Source organism: Pteropus alecto, unplaced genomic scaffold (assembly GCF_000325575.1).
Source record: "Pteropus alecto unplaced genomic scaffold, ASM32557v1 scaffold453, whole genome shotgun sequence".
NCBI classification, from domain to species: domain Eukaryota; kingdom Metazoa; phylum Chordata; class Mammalia; order Chiroptera; family Pteropodidae; genus Pteropus; species Pteropus alecto.
In genome coordinates, this window is record NW_006433510.1 from 1 (window position 1) to 15,529 (window position 15,529).

General features: G+C 34.1%; 1 protein-coding gene across 2 annotated transcripts in view; it reads right to left on the minus strand.

Annotated features, from left to right (window-relative positions):
• Positions 1-493: 493 nt before the first annotated feature.
• The window catches only part of LOC102888884 (gamma-taxilin), a 49,539-nt gene continuing 34,503 nt past the window's right edge, over positions 494-15,529 (minus strand). For both annotated transcript variants that reach the window (XM_025044280.1, XM_025044279.1), the window contains exons 7-11: positions 14,414-14,533; positions 13,560-13,634; positions 10,327-10,419; positions 1,903-1,998; positions 494-1,242 (exon numbers count right to left, since the gene is read on the minus strand). In XM_025044280.1, the coding sequence (XP_024900048.1) occupies positions 922-1,242; positions 1,903-1,998; positions 10,327-10,419; positions 13,560-13,634; positions 14,414-14,533 (705 nt within the window). In that variant the 3' untranslated portion in view covers positions 494-921. The remainder of the gene's footprint in view (positions 1,243-1,902; positions 1,999-10,326; positions 10,420-13,559; positions 13,635-14,413; positions 14,534-15,529) is intronic.

Consider the following 15,529-nt stretch of genomic DNA (forward strand, 5'->3'; position numbering starts at 1 on the left):
CTCTTGATTATCATGGTCAGTGGCAGAAGTTTATATATCTCTCACAGTTTGGGCTCTTTTTACTGTTAATTTTCTATTTTCCACCCATTTTAGTTCATAAATGTGACCATTAACACTGAAGCAGCAAAGAAAAATTAGGAACAAAATTACAAAGTGCAGAAATTGCTCCATTCTAAATGCAGAGACCTTGATACTTTTTTTTTCTTCGGCCATTTGTTCTAATCTGAAACTAAAGCAATACAATTATTTTTAGTCACATAAACATAAAGCCTGTTTGTCCTGTGACTTGCCTGCATATCCCACTTTCTTTATAAACGACATCTCCATGTATGTATTCTGCCACAACTTTGATGGAGTCAAGACTTGCAATCATCTCAATTTGTCAAATGACAAAAATAGTATCATAAAGCTAATCTTAATCAAATATCCTATGCTTGTTTCATATCCCATACTCATGTTTAGTGGGCATTTCAATGAGCTACAAGACAAGTAATCACTTTTTATATTTTCTCTTTTTACAATAGTAGAGTTTAGTTTTAGTTTTCACATTGGAAGCCACTATCAGCACAAATCTAAATTTAATAATGATAATTATGTGGGAAAGATATGTGTGTGTGTGTGTGTGTGTGTGTATAGCAATTATATGACAAGGCAATAAACACAAAGATATACTGAAAGAACAAGGCAATGAAGGGAAAATGAGGCAGATATGCAATAGAACTGTAGAAAACATACACATTAAAACAATGGAAAACTGCTAAACAGCCTCCTGTGTCACATAATTCAGTAATTCTAAGAAAATAAAGATGTAGTAGAAAAAGTAAGAAAACTTATCAGAAAACCAATACTAACTACTACAGAAAAGTTATACTCAAAATATATCTCTCAATACAGTGATCACACTTCATCTTATCAACTAAATCAAATCCCAGAAGAGATCATATGGAAAGGGTCTTTTAAGCTGCGTTTTGTTTCATTCATTCCCTTGGGCTCAGCCTTCAAGTAGACTTCTGGGGCTATTTTAGAGGAAGAGATCAACTCATTCTGAGAATCAAGAGCAGTGCAGGGCTGTGTCACAGGTGTTGCTAAATTTTTATCTGCTGCTTTTACAGACACTTGCTCTTTCAGGACTTCCACCTTCTCACTGAGTTCATTTCTTTCCATTTGAAGTGCTCTAAACAGCTTCTCTAATCGTTCCAGTTTCATCTGAGAGGACCTGTACTCTTTATCACGAATAGTTTTCTAAAAGAGAAATAAAAAGAATTAATGTAACTTTGTATATGTAAACACAAATTAGGTTACTATACATGAAAAGTACTCTGAGCCATATTGGAAACTACTTTTTATTATTACTTCTTGAACCTCACTGTATACTGGCATTTAAATTATTTACAATTATTTTGGAGCAAAACAAAAAAATTAAAATCTCTTTGTTCTAATTCTTTAACGTAACCCAAACTTCTTGACTTTTAAGTCAAGTATTAAGTTGACCTGATGAAGTATTAAGGAAAATCAGGATCTTAATTTACAGTACCAGAAATAATACATTTAAGTTTTCATTTCTACATTGATTATTCTTCTTACACCATTTTTAGGACCCTAATGCTTTCTCTTGTGATATGTTACAAACTGGTCTTATAGAGTTTATAAAAGAAACATAGTAAATCCCCATGGAATATATTTCAGCTTTATTTACAACAAATCTGAGAAAAAGTAGTTTATTGCCTTTTAAAAGAATAAGTTATAGTAGAAAAGCAACTGAGTTAACAAGTCTATGCTTTCTCCACAGTTTCATAGGAAATCTGAATCAAGAGGCAACTATTTCAGGAAAGTAAACAAATTTGCAATTATTTCAGTGAACTAAATGAGTGTTCACCATTTGGTCGTGTAAAAACTGCTCACCTCTTCAGCCATTTGTAGAAGTGCTTTATTATTACTTTCCCATTTGGTACGCCATATTAGCATTTCTTTTTCCAGTTTTTTAATTTTCTTTGTCATCTGTGAATGAACACAATCGCAAATTTAATTTCTAAGTTGTGTTCTCTGACAATCCCCAGAAACATTTTATAATGTCCCTCCCCTCCCTCATCACTGTATTTGCCTCAACTAATAGTACATTATATGTTTATAAAAGTACCTGTGCCTGTCAGCAGAGCTAACAGAAACATTTATCATGGTGGCAGCAGGAACCAAAGTGGAGAGTTTCATATCATAAGAAAAACAAATCTGATCTCAATTTCAGAGGAAGTAGCAAATGGAAGCTTCAGATAACTACACTCTGAACTCTTAGTTAAGGATGCAAAGCAATTCATTCTAACTAAAAGAAACAAAAGACAAGATTTCTTTCTCCAAGTTGTATGGGAAAAATATATATGTCTATGTGCTCAAATTTTCTGGAGAGTACATTAAACTAATTCTTCAGATTCTTGGAAGGATGGAAATTCTCAGCCCCAAAGAGATTAGGAATTTAAAACAACATGAGTATCAGAAATATTTAGGGTAATTTAGGTAAATGACCAGGAAAATGATACTAAAATTATTAAATTCTTAGCTTTAGTCGTCCTCACAACTTATAAGACTATAGTATTTCATATTTTGTTCAAGTGTGTACAAAAATAAGGGCAATGTGTTCTTAAACCAATAGTAAAAGATAAGGGCAATGTGTTCTTAAACCAATAGTACAAGATCACAATTTTCAGAAGTTCAGAATAAGATTAAGCTATGCCTTTCAATCAGTCATATTTGCAATGTTCGTATATTGTTAATCTCCCTATCAGCTTCTGTCTCAAGCAGGATACTGAGTCAGGCACTGTTAAAAGAAACATGGATAAGACAAAACCAATACCTGATGCCAAACGTAATTATCCACATAACTATACCACAATGCAGATGGGGAAAAAGGCCTTGAGAAGAGTGCATGAAAGATCTGAGTTCAGGGCTGACCTACAGGGACTCCTATTAACTACTAGCAAAGAGAAATGTGTTTCAGTCCAGATAATTCTCCAGGAGTACAAAATAGGGAGCACCTCTCTTAAAATTGTGTGAGCTACAGTCCTCTCAACACATCTACTATACATAACAGTTCCCCTTCAACTGGACTCTCAACTGAAAGGAGTGGCCAGCAGAACTAATCTGCTCAGGTGCACTGAGTTATCTCTACATGACTGGGTATAAAAGTGTCTGAGCACTTAGACTACTTAACATGGCCAAGCACTGTTAAAATACAGCAGACGCTTTTTTTTATTCCCATTTAACAATGAAGGAACAAAACTAAAAAGTTAAATAACTTCTCAATGGTCTATAATAAATGATGCAAGAAGTTATAAATCCTGACTACTGAGCATGTACTCTCAACCACTATATACGATCTGATAATAGTGACAACAAATATCTATTAACTTCTTATAAAACATCAGATCCTACTGTTACTTATCCTCAATAACAATTTTTTAATATCCCAACTTTAAAGGAGATATGCCAAAGTAAATACCTACCCAACAGAAGTTACAAAATGCAATAAAGTATCTAAGTACCAGAGCCTGCAGTCCAAAGCAAAAATCTCTCTTGTTTATTTCAGGACAGAGGTAGATAACTATATGTTAAAATTTTCTTTCAGCCCATATTCTAAACTGAAATGATGCAAATATTTTTCTGGATGTCAGTAATAGTTTTTTAGTTTTATAAGGATGTCCTTCTGTGTTATTACAAATATCAAACATAAAGAATACAAATACTTTAGGCCATTAGCTAGATGATCAGAAATCATCTATTTCAACCAAAATATATTTTTGCTTTCCTTGGTCTGAAACTTTAGAAAATAATTTACACGTACTTTCTGAAAAAATGGAGAAAGCTCATTAACACTGATTTTTTAAAAAATCTATTTTTAAGAGCAAATTGTCTTTTCTTTTACTGGGGTGACATTAAGTAATAAAATTACACAGCTTTCAAGTGTACAATTCAGTAATATGTCATATGTGTACTGCATGTGTGTTCACTACTCCAAGTCAAATCTTCCTTCCTTCATGTATTTGACCACTTTTACCATTATCTACTTCTCCAACCCCTTTGCCTCTGGTGACCACTAAACTGTTTGTTGTCAGTGTCTATGAGTCTGTTTGTCTTGTCTGCTTGTTGCTTTCTGTTTTATATCCCACAAGAGTGAAATGATATAGTTCTCAACTTTCTTTCACTTATTTTGCTTAGCATGATAATCTCAAGACCCATCTGTGTTGTCACATATGGCAATATTTCATTTTCTCTTAGCGCTAATATTCTGTTCTTTGTATCTTCTTTATCCAATTGTCTGTTAAGGGCACTTCAGGCACATCCATGTTTTGGCCATCATGAATAATGCTGCTATGAACATTGGGATGCACATAGCTTTATGAATAAGTTTAAAAAAAAAAAAAAAAGAGGTGCTGTTGGATCATGCACTAATTCTTGGTCTGAGGAACCTCTATACAGTCTGTGGCTATACCAATTTGCATTAGCACCGGTAGTGTATGAGAGAGTTCCTTTTTCCCCACAACCTCCACACTTATTCCTTGAGCATACTTATTCTAACAGGTGTGGGGTAGAATTGCACTGTGGTTTTGATTTACATTTCACTAATAACTAATGAAGTTGAGTACCTTTTCATGTTTTTAGGCCACTTGGGAGAAGTGTCTGTTCAAGTCTTCTGCCCATTTTTTGAGTTGTTTTACTGTTGATTTCTTTATATATTTTGGATATTGGGCCTTTATTGGAGACGTCTGCCAATATCTTCTTCCATTCAGCTAATTGCCTGTTTTGTTGATGGTTTATTTTGCTGTGCAGAGCTTTGTGTTTGATGTAGCCCATTCATTTATTTTAGCTTTTACTTCCCTTGCCTTAGAAGTCGAATTCATAAAACCCTCTCTAACACAAAGGCACATGAGTTTAGTTCCTATGTTTTCTTTTTGCAACTTATTGTTTCACATCTTGCAATCAGATCTTTGATCCATTTTGGGTTAATTTGATGTATACTGACAGACACCAATCTAGTTTCATTCTTTTGCAGGTGGCTTTCCAGTTTTACCAGCACCATTTATTAAAGAGGCTTTCTTTTCTCCATTGTGTATTTGTGGTTCTTTTGTCTTATTTGCTTGTTTTATTTGCTCATATATACAAGGGTGTATTTCTGGGCTCTCAATTCTGTTCCACTGGTCTGTGGGTCTGTTTTTCTGCCAATACCATACCCTTTTGATTACTGTCGCTTTGTAGTATAATTTGAAGTCAGGTCATGTGTTAACTTCAGCCTTGTTCTTTTTTCTTAGATTGCTTAAGCTATTTGGTATCTTTTGTGCTTCCTTACAAATCTGATGACTTTTTGTTCTATTTAAAAAATGCTACTGGGATTTTGATGGGGATTGCATGAAATCTGTATATGGCTTTGGGTAATATGGACATTTAACTATGTTGATTCCTCCAATCCATGAACACGGAATATCTTTCCATTCCTTTGAGTCTACTTTGAATAATGTCTTGGTTTTTAGTGTGTACATCTTTCACATGGCTTTGTTAAGTTTATTCCTAGGTATTTTACTCTTTTTGTTGCAATTGCAAAAGAAATTATTTTATTCATTTTCTGAAATTTCATTTAATATAAAGGAATGCAATGGATTTTTGTACTTAGAACTTATGTAATGAAATTTTGTTTCTAAAGGTTAAGAGGAGTCTTCAGGGGTTCCTATAGAGAACCATGTCTGCAAAAAATGACTATTTGACTTTTTTGTTCCCTATTTGGATGTCTTGTCTTTCTTTCTCATGCCTGATTGCTCTAGCTATGGCTTTTAATACAATATTGAATGAGAGAGGTGAGTACAGATAACCCTGTTATGTTCCTGATCTTTAAAGGAAAGCGTTTTTAGTTTTTCACCATTAAATATGATGTTAACAGAATATGTTGTATATAGTCATTATTATGTTGAATTACTTCCTTTTATACCCATCTTATTGTTTTAGTCATAAATGGATGCTGTATCTTATGTAATTCTTCTGTACCTACGATTCTTATTCTTTGTATATATAGTATATCATGTTGATCGATTTGTGTATGTTAAACCATCCCAGTACCCCTTATATGAAGCCCACTTGAACATGTATAATCTTTTCATTGTATTGTTGTATTTGATTTGCTAGAATTTTTAGGATTTTTGCACATGTATTCGTCAGAGATATTGGTCTAGTTTTCTTTTTTCATGTTATCTTTACATTTGGGTTAATGAAATGAGTTGCAAACAATTGCCTCTTTTTTAATTTTTTGGAAAATTTTAAAAGGAACAGGTATTAAATCATCTTTGAATATCTTGTAAAATTCACTAGTGAAGCCACTGGGTCTTGGACTTTTATTTATTGGGGTTTTTTTGAATATTGTTTCAATTTCCTTTCTGTTAATTGATCTGGTTAGATTTTCCAGTTATGATTCTGTCTAAAAAAGCTTATATCTTTCTAAGAACTTGCCCATTTCATCTAGAATACTGAATTTATGCATAATATTGCATAGAATTCTTATGTGATCTTTTATATCTCTGTAGTGTCTTTTTCCTCTTTCACTTCTGATTTTATTGTATCTTACCTCTTTTTTCCTTATTGAGTCTTCCTGGGGTTGGTCAATTTCTTGTATCTTTTCCAAAAATCAGCTCTTTGTTAATTTTTTTCAATGGTCTTTCTTAATTTTATTTAATATTGCTCTAATTTTTATTATTTCCTTACTCTGACTTTTTGTTTCATTTGCTCCTCTTATTGTAGTTTTTTAAGATGTAATGTTAGTTGTTTATTTGGGAGCTTTGTTTTTTGAGCTAGACCTGTTATATGAACTTTCCTCTTAGTAGTACTTTTGATGTGTCCCCAGTTTTTAAAATGTTTGTTCATTCTTGTTTGTATCTCTTGATCTCTCCTTCTACTTCTCTGACCCAGTCATTCTTTAGTAACATGTTGTTTAATCTCCATATATTTGTCACTTTTCTGGCTTTTTTTTACAATTGACCTCCAGTTTCAAATCATTTGGATCAGAGGATATGCTGGCATGATTTCAATCTTCTTAAATTTATTGAGGTTAGCTTTGTGTCCCATATTTGGTCTATCCTTGAGAATGTTCCAAGTGCAAGAAAGTATAATCTGAATATTTAGTATTAAAGGTTCTGTAAATGACAATTATGATCTAATGTGTCAATTAAGTCAGATGTTTATTTTCTTTTTAGATGATCTATCGATAGCTGAAAGTGGGCTATTTAGGTAGGTCCCTACTGTAATTGTGTGTCAGTTTCTCTACTTTTTTTAGTAGTTGCTTCCTATATTTTGGTGGTCCTTGATTGGGAGCATATTAATTGATGTGTTCTATCTTCTTGATTTATTGTCTCCTTTATCAGTATAAAGTGCCCATCATTGTCTCTCATTACTTTTCTTATCTTGAAGTCTATTTTGTCAGTGCAGCGCAACTATACTGCTTTTCTCTGGATGCCTTTTTCTTGATGTATCATTGTCCAACCTTTCACTTTGAGTCCATATTTTTCCTTGTAGCTGAGAAATGTCTCTTGAAAGTTGGGTTTTGTGTTTTGATCCAATCTGCTACTCTGCTACTTTTATTGGTGAGTTCAGTTTAGGGTGATTACAGATAAATGAGGACTTTATATAGACTTTTTATCTTTTGTTCTGCGGTAGCTCTGTTTATCATTTCTTTGCTCTTGTGATTGTTATTTTATAGTTTTGTTCTATTCCACTTTTTCCTCTGTTTCCTCTTTTTATTTATTGTCTCAGTTTATGGGTTTTTTGTGTGTGTGGTTACCATTAATTTTATGTAAAAGAAAGTTTTACATATTTCTTTTGCATGTGTCTTATGTTCTTTCCCCTTAGCAGATTCAGACCTTTACTCCCACTTCTCTTCTGTTTTTGCTGTCTCACATTATCCCTATTTATGCCATGAGTTCATTTTTAATTTGCAGTAGTTATTTTCTTCTTTTTAAAATGTTTTAACCTTTAACTAGCATGTAATATTAGAGTACTTAATATGTTTTTCTGAATAAGGTTTGCAATTCCATTTCTGTTTGTTAGTCATCTTACTCATAGTGGTGTATCTTTGTCTTTTTGTTTCAGATAGAATGACCCCCTTCAATATTTCCTATACTACAGGCCTTGTGATAGAAAATTTCCTCAGCTTCTGTATATCTGAAATGGTCTTTATTTTTCCTTCATATCTAAAGGAAAACTTTGCTGGATCTACCAGCTTGGCTGGTAATGTCTTTTGAAATAGTTTGAATATTGGATTCCCTTCCCTTCTAGCTTGTGAAGTTTCTACTCACAGTCTAATAATCTTACGGGATTTCCTTTAAGTTGTCTTTTCCCTGGCTGCTCTGAACATTATTTGTCATTAATTTTGACACTTTTACTATAATATGTCTTGGAATAGATATTTTTGGGTTGAGATACTTAGGTGTCTGTTTGCTCATTGGATTGAAGGACATTCTGTAGGTTTAGGAAATTCTCATTGACTATTTGTACAAGCTCTCTGTTCCCTTCTCCCTGTCTTCCCCTTCTGCTACATCTATTATCTCATATTGCTATTTCTGATGAAATCAAATAGTTCTTAAGAGAATTTTCATTTTTTTTCACTCGCAAGTCTTACTCTTCTTCCATCTGCATCATTTCCAGATTTTTGTCAGTATCACTTATTCTTTCCTCCATCTGGTCAGTTCTATTTCCTAAGCTTGCTGTTTCATTCTTTATCTCTTTTGAATTCTTCAGCTCCATAAGTTCTATTTGGTTCTTTTTTAAAGTTTCAATTTCATTGTTCAAGTATTACTTTTGTTTATTTCTGAATTCATTAAACTGTTTATCTAAGTTTTCTTCTGTCTTGTTGACTTTTGGCAGAACTGCAATCTTGAATTCTGTCATTTAAATCACATATTTCCATGTCTTTATTTTCCAGAGATATTTCTTATTTTTTCTCAGCTGTCCTTTACCTTGGTTGTGCATGGTATTTGATGGATTATTTAGCATCCTAAGCACTTACAGGAGTAAAATCTTTTTTTTTTAAACTTTTATCATTATGGTAGTGGTATCACTTCAGCAAGTTGATAAGTAGAAATTCTTTTGTTTTCCAGTAGGTAGTATACATAATTCTTGCACTGCCCAAGCCCCCTGGATATCTATTTGTGGGAAGAAAATGCTCTTTATTCCCTAGGAAGGTGTGTGGCTCTGCTACATGCAAGTCACCTTGATCCTAGGGCTCTACACCTATGAGAGAATGTGGCAAGCAATGGGGTTCTGAGCCCCTGGAATCCCAGTGCTCCCCCTGCAACCAGATGCAGTGTTGTGCTGCCCAAAGTGTCCCAGGTGGCCCCACCGGGTTCAGCTGTGATGGGTGGGGGTGGAGTGAGGTGGGAGAGGTTGTTGGTGTGTTTGTGGCTTTGTTCTCCTCCCAGTAATGATGACCTCACCTGCCTCACTTGTGTTATCTCCACTCCTGAAACTGGATTTAGCTGGAGTGTGTGTCTGCCACTTAGGAACAGTGTCTAGTTCTCAAGGCCGTAGATATTCTGTTCTGTAGCCCAACATTCATTGCTAGTTTCTTCTGGGGTCTGATGCTAGCTCTAGGAAGGTTTGGGGAAGGCGTCTCCTGGAAGGTGGAGGATAGAGTCCAAGCTTCATGGCAAGTTTTTAACTGGTTGTGGAGGCTGCTAGAATATAGCTTTACACCTTTGTATGTATTCCATCTTTGCCCTGGTCTCAGCCCTGAACACTGGGCTCCACCACAGTACATGCTGATCACTCAGGCTGGAAAGCTTGGGGCTATAAACAGTGCGTGCAGCGCCCTGATTCCCACCCTCTACCCAAGTACCAAGAGAGCTCTATGCTATGTTTGGGTTTTCTGTCTCCTCTATTCTCTTCTTCCTTTCTTTCTTCCCTGTTCACCCCAATTTTCCCACTTCAGACATACTGATGGGCATATTCTTCAGCCATGTTCATGTGCTAGACTAGGTGTTTTCTGTTGGACTGTAAGTGTTCAATTTGTTGTAATTTCAAGGGGAGAGATAAAGAGGACCCTTAACACTGTCATGCTTCTGATTTCACTCTCAACAAACTTTCTTTAATAGAAAAATTCTCTAACAATGTTAGAATTAAAATTTTGAGAGTATCAATCATTAGCAACTCAGGGTCAATTCAGGACATAATGCCTGAATATGACAGTGGAGCATCAGAAAAGATAAAGTTAAGATTGTATCAGATCAATATAAACTCATTCAAATGGTAATTGTGCTTAAAATAATCAATATTAATTTAATAATAATATTCTACTTTAAATACCTTTTCCATTTCCTGCTTGAAGGTTGTAAAGAGTTCATTGCTTTTTGCCATGGTAGTCTGGAATTCTTCAAACTTATCCATATAAAGAGAAAGCTACAGAAAAAAATATATATATATTCTGAGATCCAGACAAATGATTTCAAATCCAAAAGACTTTCTAAAGAACATCACGCAGCTAAAATGTCAGTGACTTGTTATATACAATAAAAATAAAAACAAATGTATACTAAATTTTTGAACAGGCAGTACGATGGGTGAGATTTTTATAATCCACTGAAATGCACTGAATTTATGAAATTTTGTTGGTTTAATCTAAATGTAAATACTAAAATATACAAATACTTATTAGCTCCATTCCATTCATTATAATAAAACAGTGAGGTAGTAGTTATAAATTTCATATAACCATATTCTTTATGCACCACTCCCTCTCCTTGCATTTGAAAAATTGTTCTTGAAAAAAGATCATTCTTTTAAGAGTACTACTGTGTGTGCATAGTTCTTAGCTTTATATCAAGGTAATCTCTTTCCTTAATGTAGAATGGAAATAAAACAGAAGCCAAAAAATGGTTTGGTTGAAAGAGAAAGAATTTAGTGGGAGTATAGCTAAGAAAAAGCTAAAAGAGAAACACCAAAATTTTTTTAAACCCCAGCCCTCGAGTGATGTTTATTCTAGCTGGAAAAATAATGCTATGTGAATATAGAATGCAGAGTCATGTTTTCCCTCCCCCTTAGAAAAGGAGCTAGTTGGGCAACAGGGGGAATGGGAGGAATATGCCTGCAGTGGCCAGAAAAGCAAGCTTTATGTGGATTAGCCCTAAGCTATTCTTCAAGGGTGGGCTAAATTATTTTACTTTCTCTTAGGAGGGAAACCTTTGAGATGACCTAATTAATCTATTATCTTCCAGATGAAGAAACAGAGGCCCCCAAAGATACATTATTAGACACACTGCAATACCCCAGTGGATGATGAAACCATAGATAGTACTGAACCATATATATACTATGTGTGTTTTTCCTATACGTACATACCATTGATAGTTTAATTTTTGAACTAGGCACAGTAACATATTAACAGCAATAATAATAAAGAACAATATTATATAATAATATACTATAGTAAAAGTTATGTGACTGGTTATTCTTTGATAGCTTATACAATAACTAGGTAGCATATACAGTGTGGAGATGATGGACAAAAGGATGATTCACAGGGCAGGCAAGGCAAAGCAGGATGGCACAAGATTTAATCATGAAACTCAGAATGGCATGCAGTTTAAAATTTGTGAATTGTTTTTCTGCAATTTTCCATTTAACATGTTTGGACTGAGGTAACTGAAACTGCAGAAAGTGAAACCATGGGTTAGGGAGACCACTGTAAAGTGTTTGGCCCAGGAAGAGTAGAAAAGTATAAACAATAGCCAGAGACCAAGTAATAACCTTTCGAGTTTTCCCTTTCATCAACGTTACATTAGGAATATTAAGTAGATCCACATAAAGAGGATGAGGATTAAGTAGATATATGATGGAACTAGCACTCCCAGAGTTATCAGGTTTGATATGCGTTATGAGAAGTACTTGAAAGCACAAACTCTGATGTATGAAAAAGGGAGAGAGTGAAATGATTGTTACTAATGACATCAGGATGACAAGATGACTGTGAGGTAACTAAACCACGCCTGAAGAAATTTAGGAGCAAACTAGGAAAGGATGCAGAGAATCTGTGAGCAGTCTATAAAGGAGCACACATTGATGGTGCCCCTAAGGCTACTGGCCTGGAGTTGGGAATGATGTTGGTGCTCAGGCAGAATAAGGGGCAGCTCTGGCATGTGAGGAAGATGAGACGTTATTGCAGTTTTAGCAGGGTCTATTTTCAATGAAGATGGAACATCCAGGTAGACTGTCCCATCGGGGAATTCAGTGCTGGGCCGCAATGGGTAGTCAGTGGTTGGAACCACCACCATGGCAGGACCTATGTGGTTGGAGTACAGAGCAGTGGGCCAAGACACACCAAGACTGTGAGACCAGAGTAAGTAAGACTGCCTGGGGAAGGACAGCCACATTTAGGGACTGGGAAAAGGAAGAGATGCAGCAAACTAATGATTAGATAAAAACACATGAACTAACACTACAACAGAATCAGAACTGCTTTGTAAAAAAGGCCCTCCAATAACTTATAATAGAAAAACTATCAATGACTCCCACTTTAAATAACATATTTCAAAGCTATATAAACACTTTTTATACCTTCTCCATATTGATTTCCTCCTCCATTTATGTATAGGGCTAATAAGTAAGGAGTTTAAATTTTCTAGAAGCATGCTAACATGATCATAGCTTATGATGAAAAAAATATAGAAAATTTATGCTATTGATTCCTCTTCAATTTTTACTGTAAATTAGACTAGCTTTACAGAATATCTCCACATGATAAAATGTTTCCAAAGATAAACAGCACTCAAAATGGTTGCTCATGAAGATGCAGGCTAGTCCTAATGTACTTAATGTACTCTATTAGTGTACGTTAGAACTAATTAAGGAAGTTCTTACATTAAACAATAAATTTTAAATAGGTAGTACTTTTACCACAGTATGTAATCTAGGTAACAAATACAGAATAAGTTATATACATAAATATCTAATTGCTTCTGTCTGTAAAAACTAGGTAGGTATTAGTAACATTTCAGACATGTAAAACACAATCTTTTTCCCTATTTTTCTTTTAAGTAGCCTGTAGCCTCACTTCTTTTATTCTACACAAAGCAACCAAATAAGAGACTGGAATAGTACAAGAGAAGAAAACTGAATGGAAAAACAGGAAGAACCCCAATTCTTTCCACACACATACAAAACCTTACCCAGAAGTGGACCTGTGAGAGCATATGTAGTTTTTTAAACTACTTTTGAACAAAATATATACTTTCTGCCTGTTTTATTTTCCTCATAGAACAAAATTCAAAAGATTCTAGAGAAAATATGTAGGAGAGTAAAAAAGGCACATTGAAAATAGGCTGATCAGCTATCATGATTCCCTCTTGGAGTGAGGGTTTTCTTGGAACATAAAACTTACGGTACTAAAATTGAGAAAAGTCCTAGTCAAATCACAATGAATTAGTCACCCTAAATGAAGAAGTAAATTCCAAGAGGAAAAGAGATCTATTCTTCTACTCAAGCTGGCTCTGTTTGGCGAAAAGGAGACTCACAAATTCTACTATTTTCTGTTGTCAAATTACCTGCTGTTTTAATTGTACTTCTTGATGTTTCATTTCTTCATATTTGTGCCTCGATTCTGTTGCTTCTTTTAATAACTGGAAAACAGAAACATTCTGGCAAAATACTAATAGTAATTACATACTTGGCTAAAATGTCAAATGACCAGACACTCACACTTAGATTTTCCTGGCCTTATTTTAGAAAGAGTCACAGGTCAGTGAGTGAAATATCTTATGTGTGATCTGTACCACTTGCTAATATAATTATTTTTCACTTTACTTAAGTTAAACATACATAGTTTAATTTTCCTACGTTAAGTATGGAAGATTTACTATGTCGACAATAATTGTCAGGCAAAATACTCTGAGTATACACTGAGGAGACAGTGCTATATGACTGGCAAACAGAATTCTGTTAAATTTTATCATATAATTATACCAGAGTAAACAAATGGTTTACCTTTTTGCAAGTTACTTATTTAGAAAACAATATAACAGAATGTAGGATAATTATGTTTGGTAAAATTGTTGTGAACTTTAATTGCCTCTAGCTCTCAAGGGATAACTTGCAAATAGCCGCTACAATTTTGAACCTGGTGTTTATTATCTAAAAATGCAGTCAACACTCTACATAAAGAAAAAGTATAACATATGTAGATGTTTCCACTAACTCGGTCTAATTCCAGTATATTTTTCATATGAAAAACATCATCAGAACTAAAAAGACTTCATATATTCTAACATTTCTCAATCTAGAGAGTAAAAAAACCAAACTGCATAATTCAGGTCCTATTTAAAATACTCGATGATTTTAAATGTTTTGAACATCTTTGGTTACAATTTGGTAATAATTTTTTTAAAAAAACAGAACTTACAAACTCTCTCTCTCTCTGATGTTTTTCATCAGCTTCTTTTATGAACTGTGTTGTTTGCTGAAGCTTGGCATCCACAAGCTGCTGTCGCAGTTCCTTATGTTTGAACACTTTATCAACATGCTATAAAATAAAATTTCTTCCATCACTTAATTTAAAAAAGCTACACATTGTGAAGAGATATAAGACAAGTTAAAACAACTTGCTTCCCTATTCTTCATGCTAATACAATCATAACTAATAACATAAACTCATCCACATGCTTCCAGAATTACCTATTTAGATCATCTTGCAAACCATTCTGTACCTGCAGGAATGATCCCATCGGACTACTTACATAGTGCACCTCCCCTGTTGGAGGTGGGCTAACCCCATCAACAGCTTTGTATTTCCTGTTTCTGCTCTACATTAAAAGTTATGCCCAAGCTATCAACAAAAGATGGATAAGGAGATCAAACTATTGAATACATTCTTCATACACATAAATTCATGGATATTTTTTTCTCGTTAAGTTTCTCCAAATTTCTTAGTGCATGTATAACAGTAAGAATGGCCTGGGGTTAAATCCTGGCTCGGTGATGGCTTTGATAAATTTCAATTCCTTTATTTATAAAAACTAGTAAGTACATCTATGTAAAACTGAATGCAATGCTTAAACTATTTAAAATGCTTGGTGCCTGGCACATATTAGACACCTGGTATGAGAATGGGTTGTTATTATTACCAAACTATATTGTTAAGTGGTAGTTATGTAAAATAAAGTGATCAGAATATCCTTCTCAGAAGAGAAATAGTAACTCTTTTAGGAACAATATCCCATATTATATGAAATGCTGGTTGATATAGGTTTTCATGAGTGCACCAAATCTCTTTGATTGCAAATAACTTAATTAGGTCATTCAATTATATTCTACCCCCCAAAAAGAGAAAATTCTGTAACAGTTAAAACAAACATGACGTACAACATGATTTTACATAAACATATACTTTACAAATTCACTATATTAATAGTGTAGACTGTCATTAAATTGTCATTTAATTGTTAAAAAGTAAAAATATTTAACCCATTTCCCATTTAGAATAAAAAAGTGCAGCTCGCTGCCAGCACTAATTTTACAT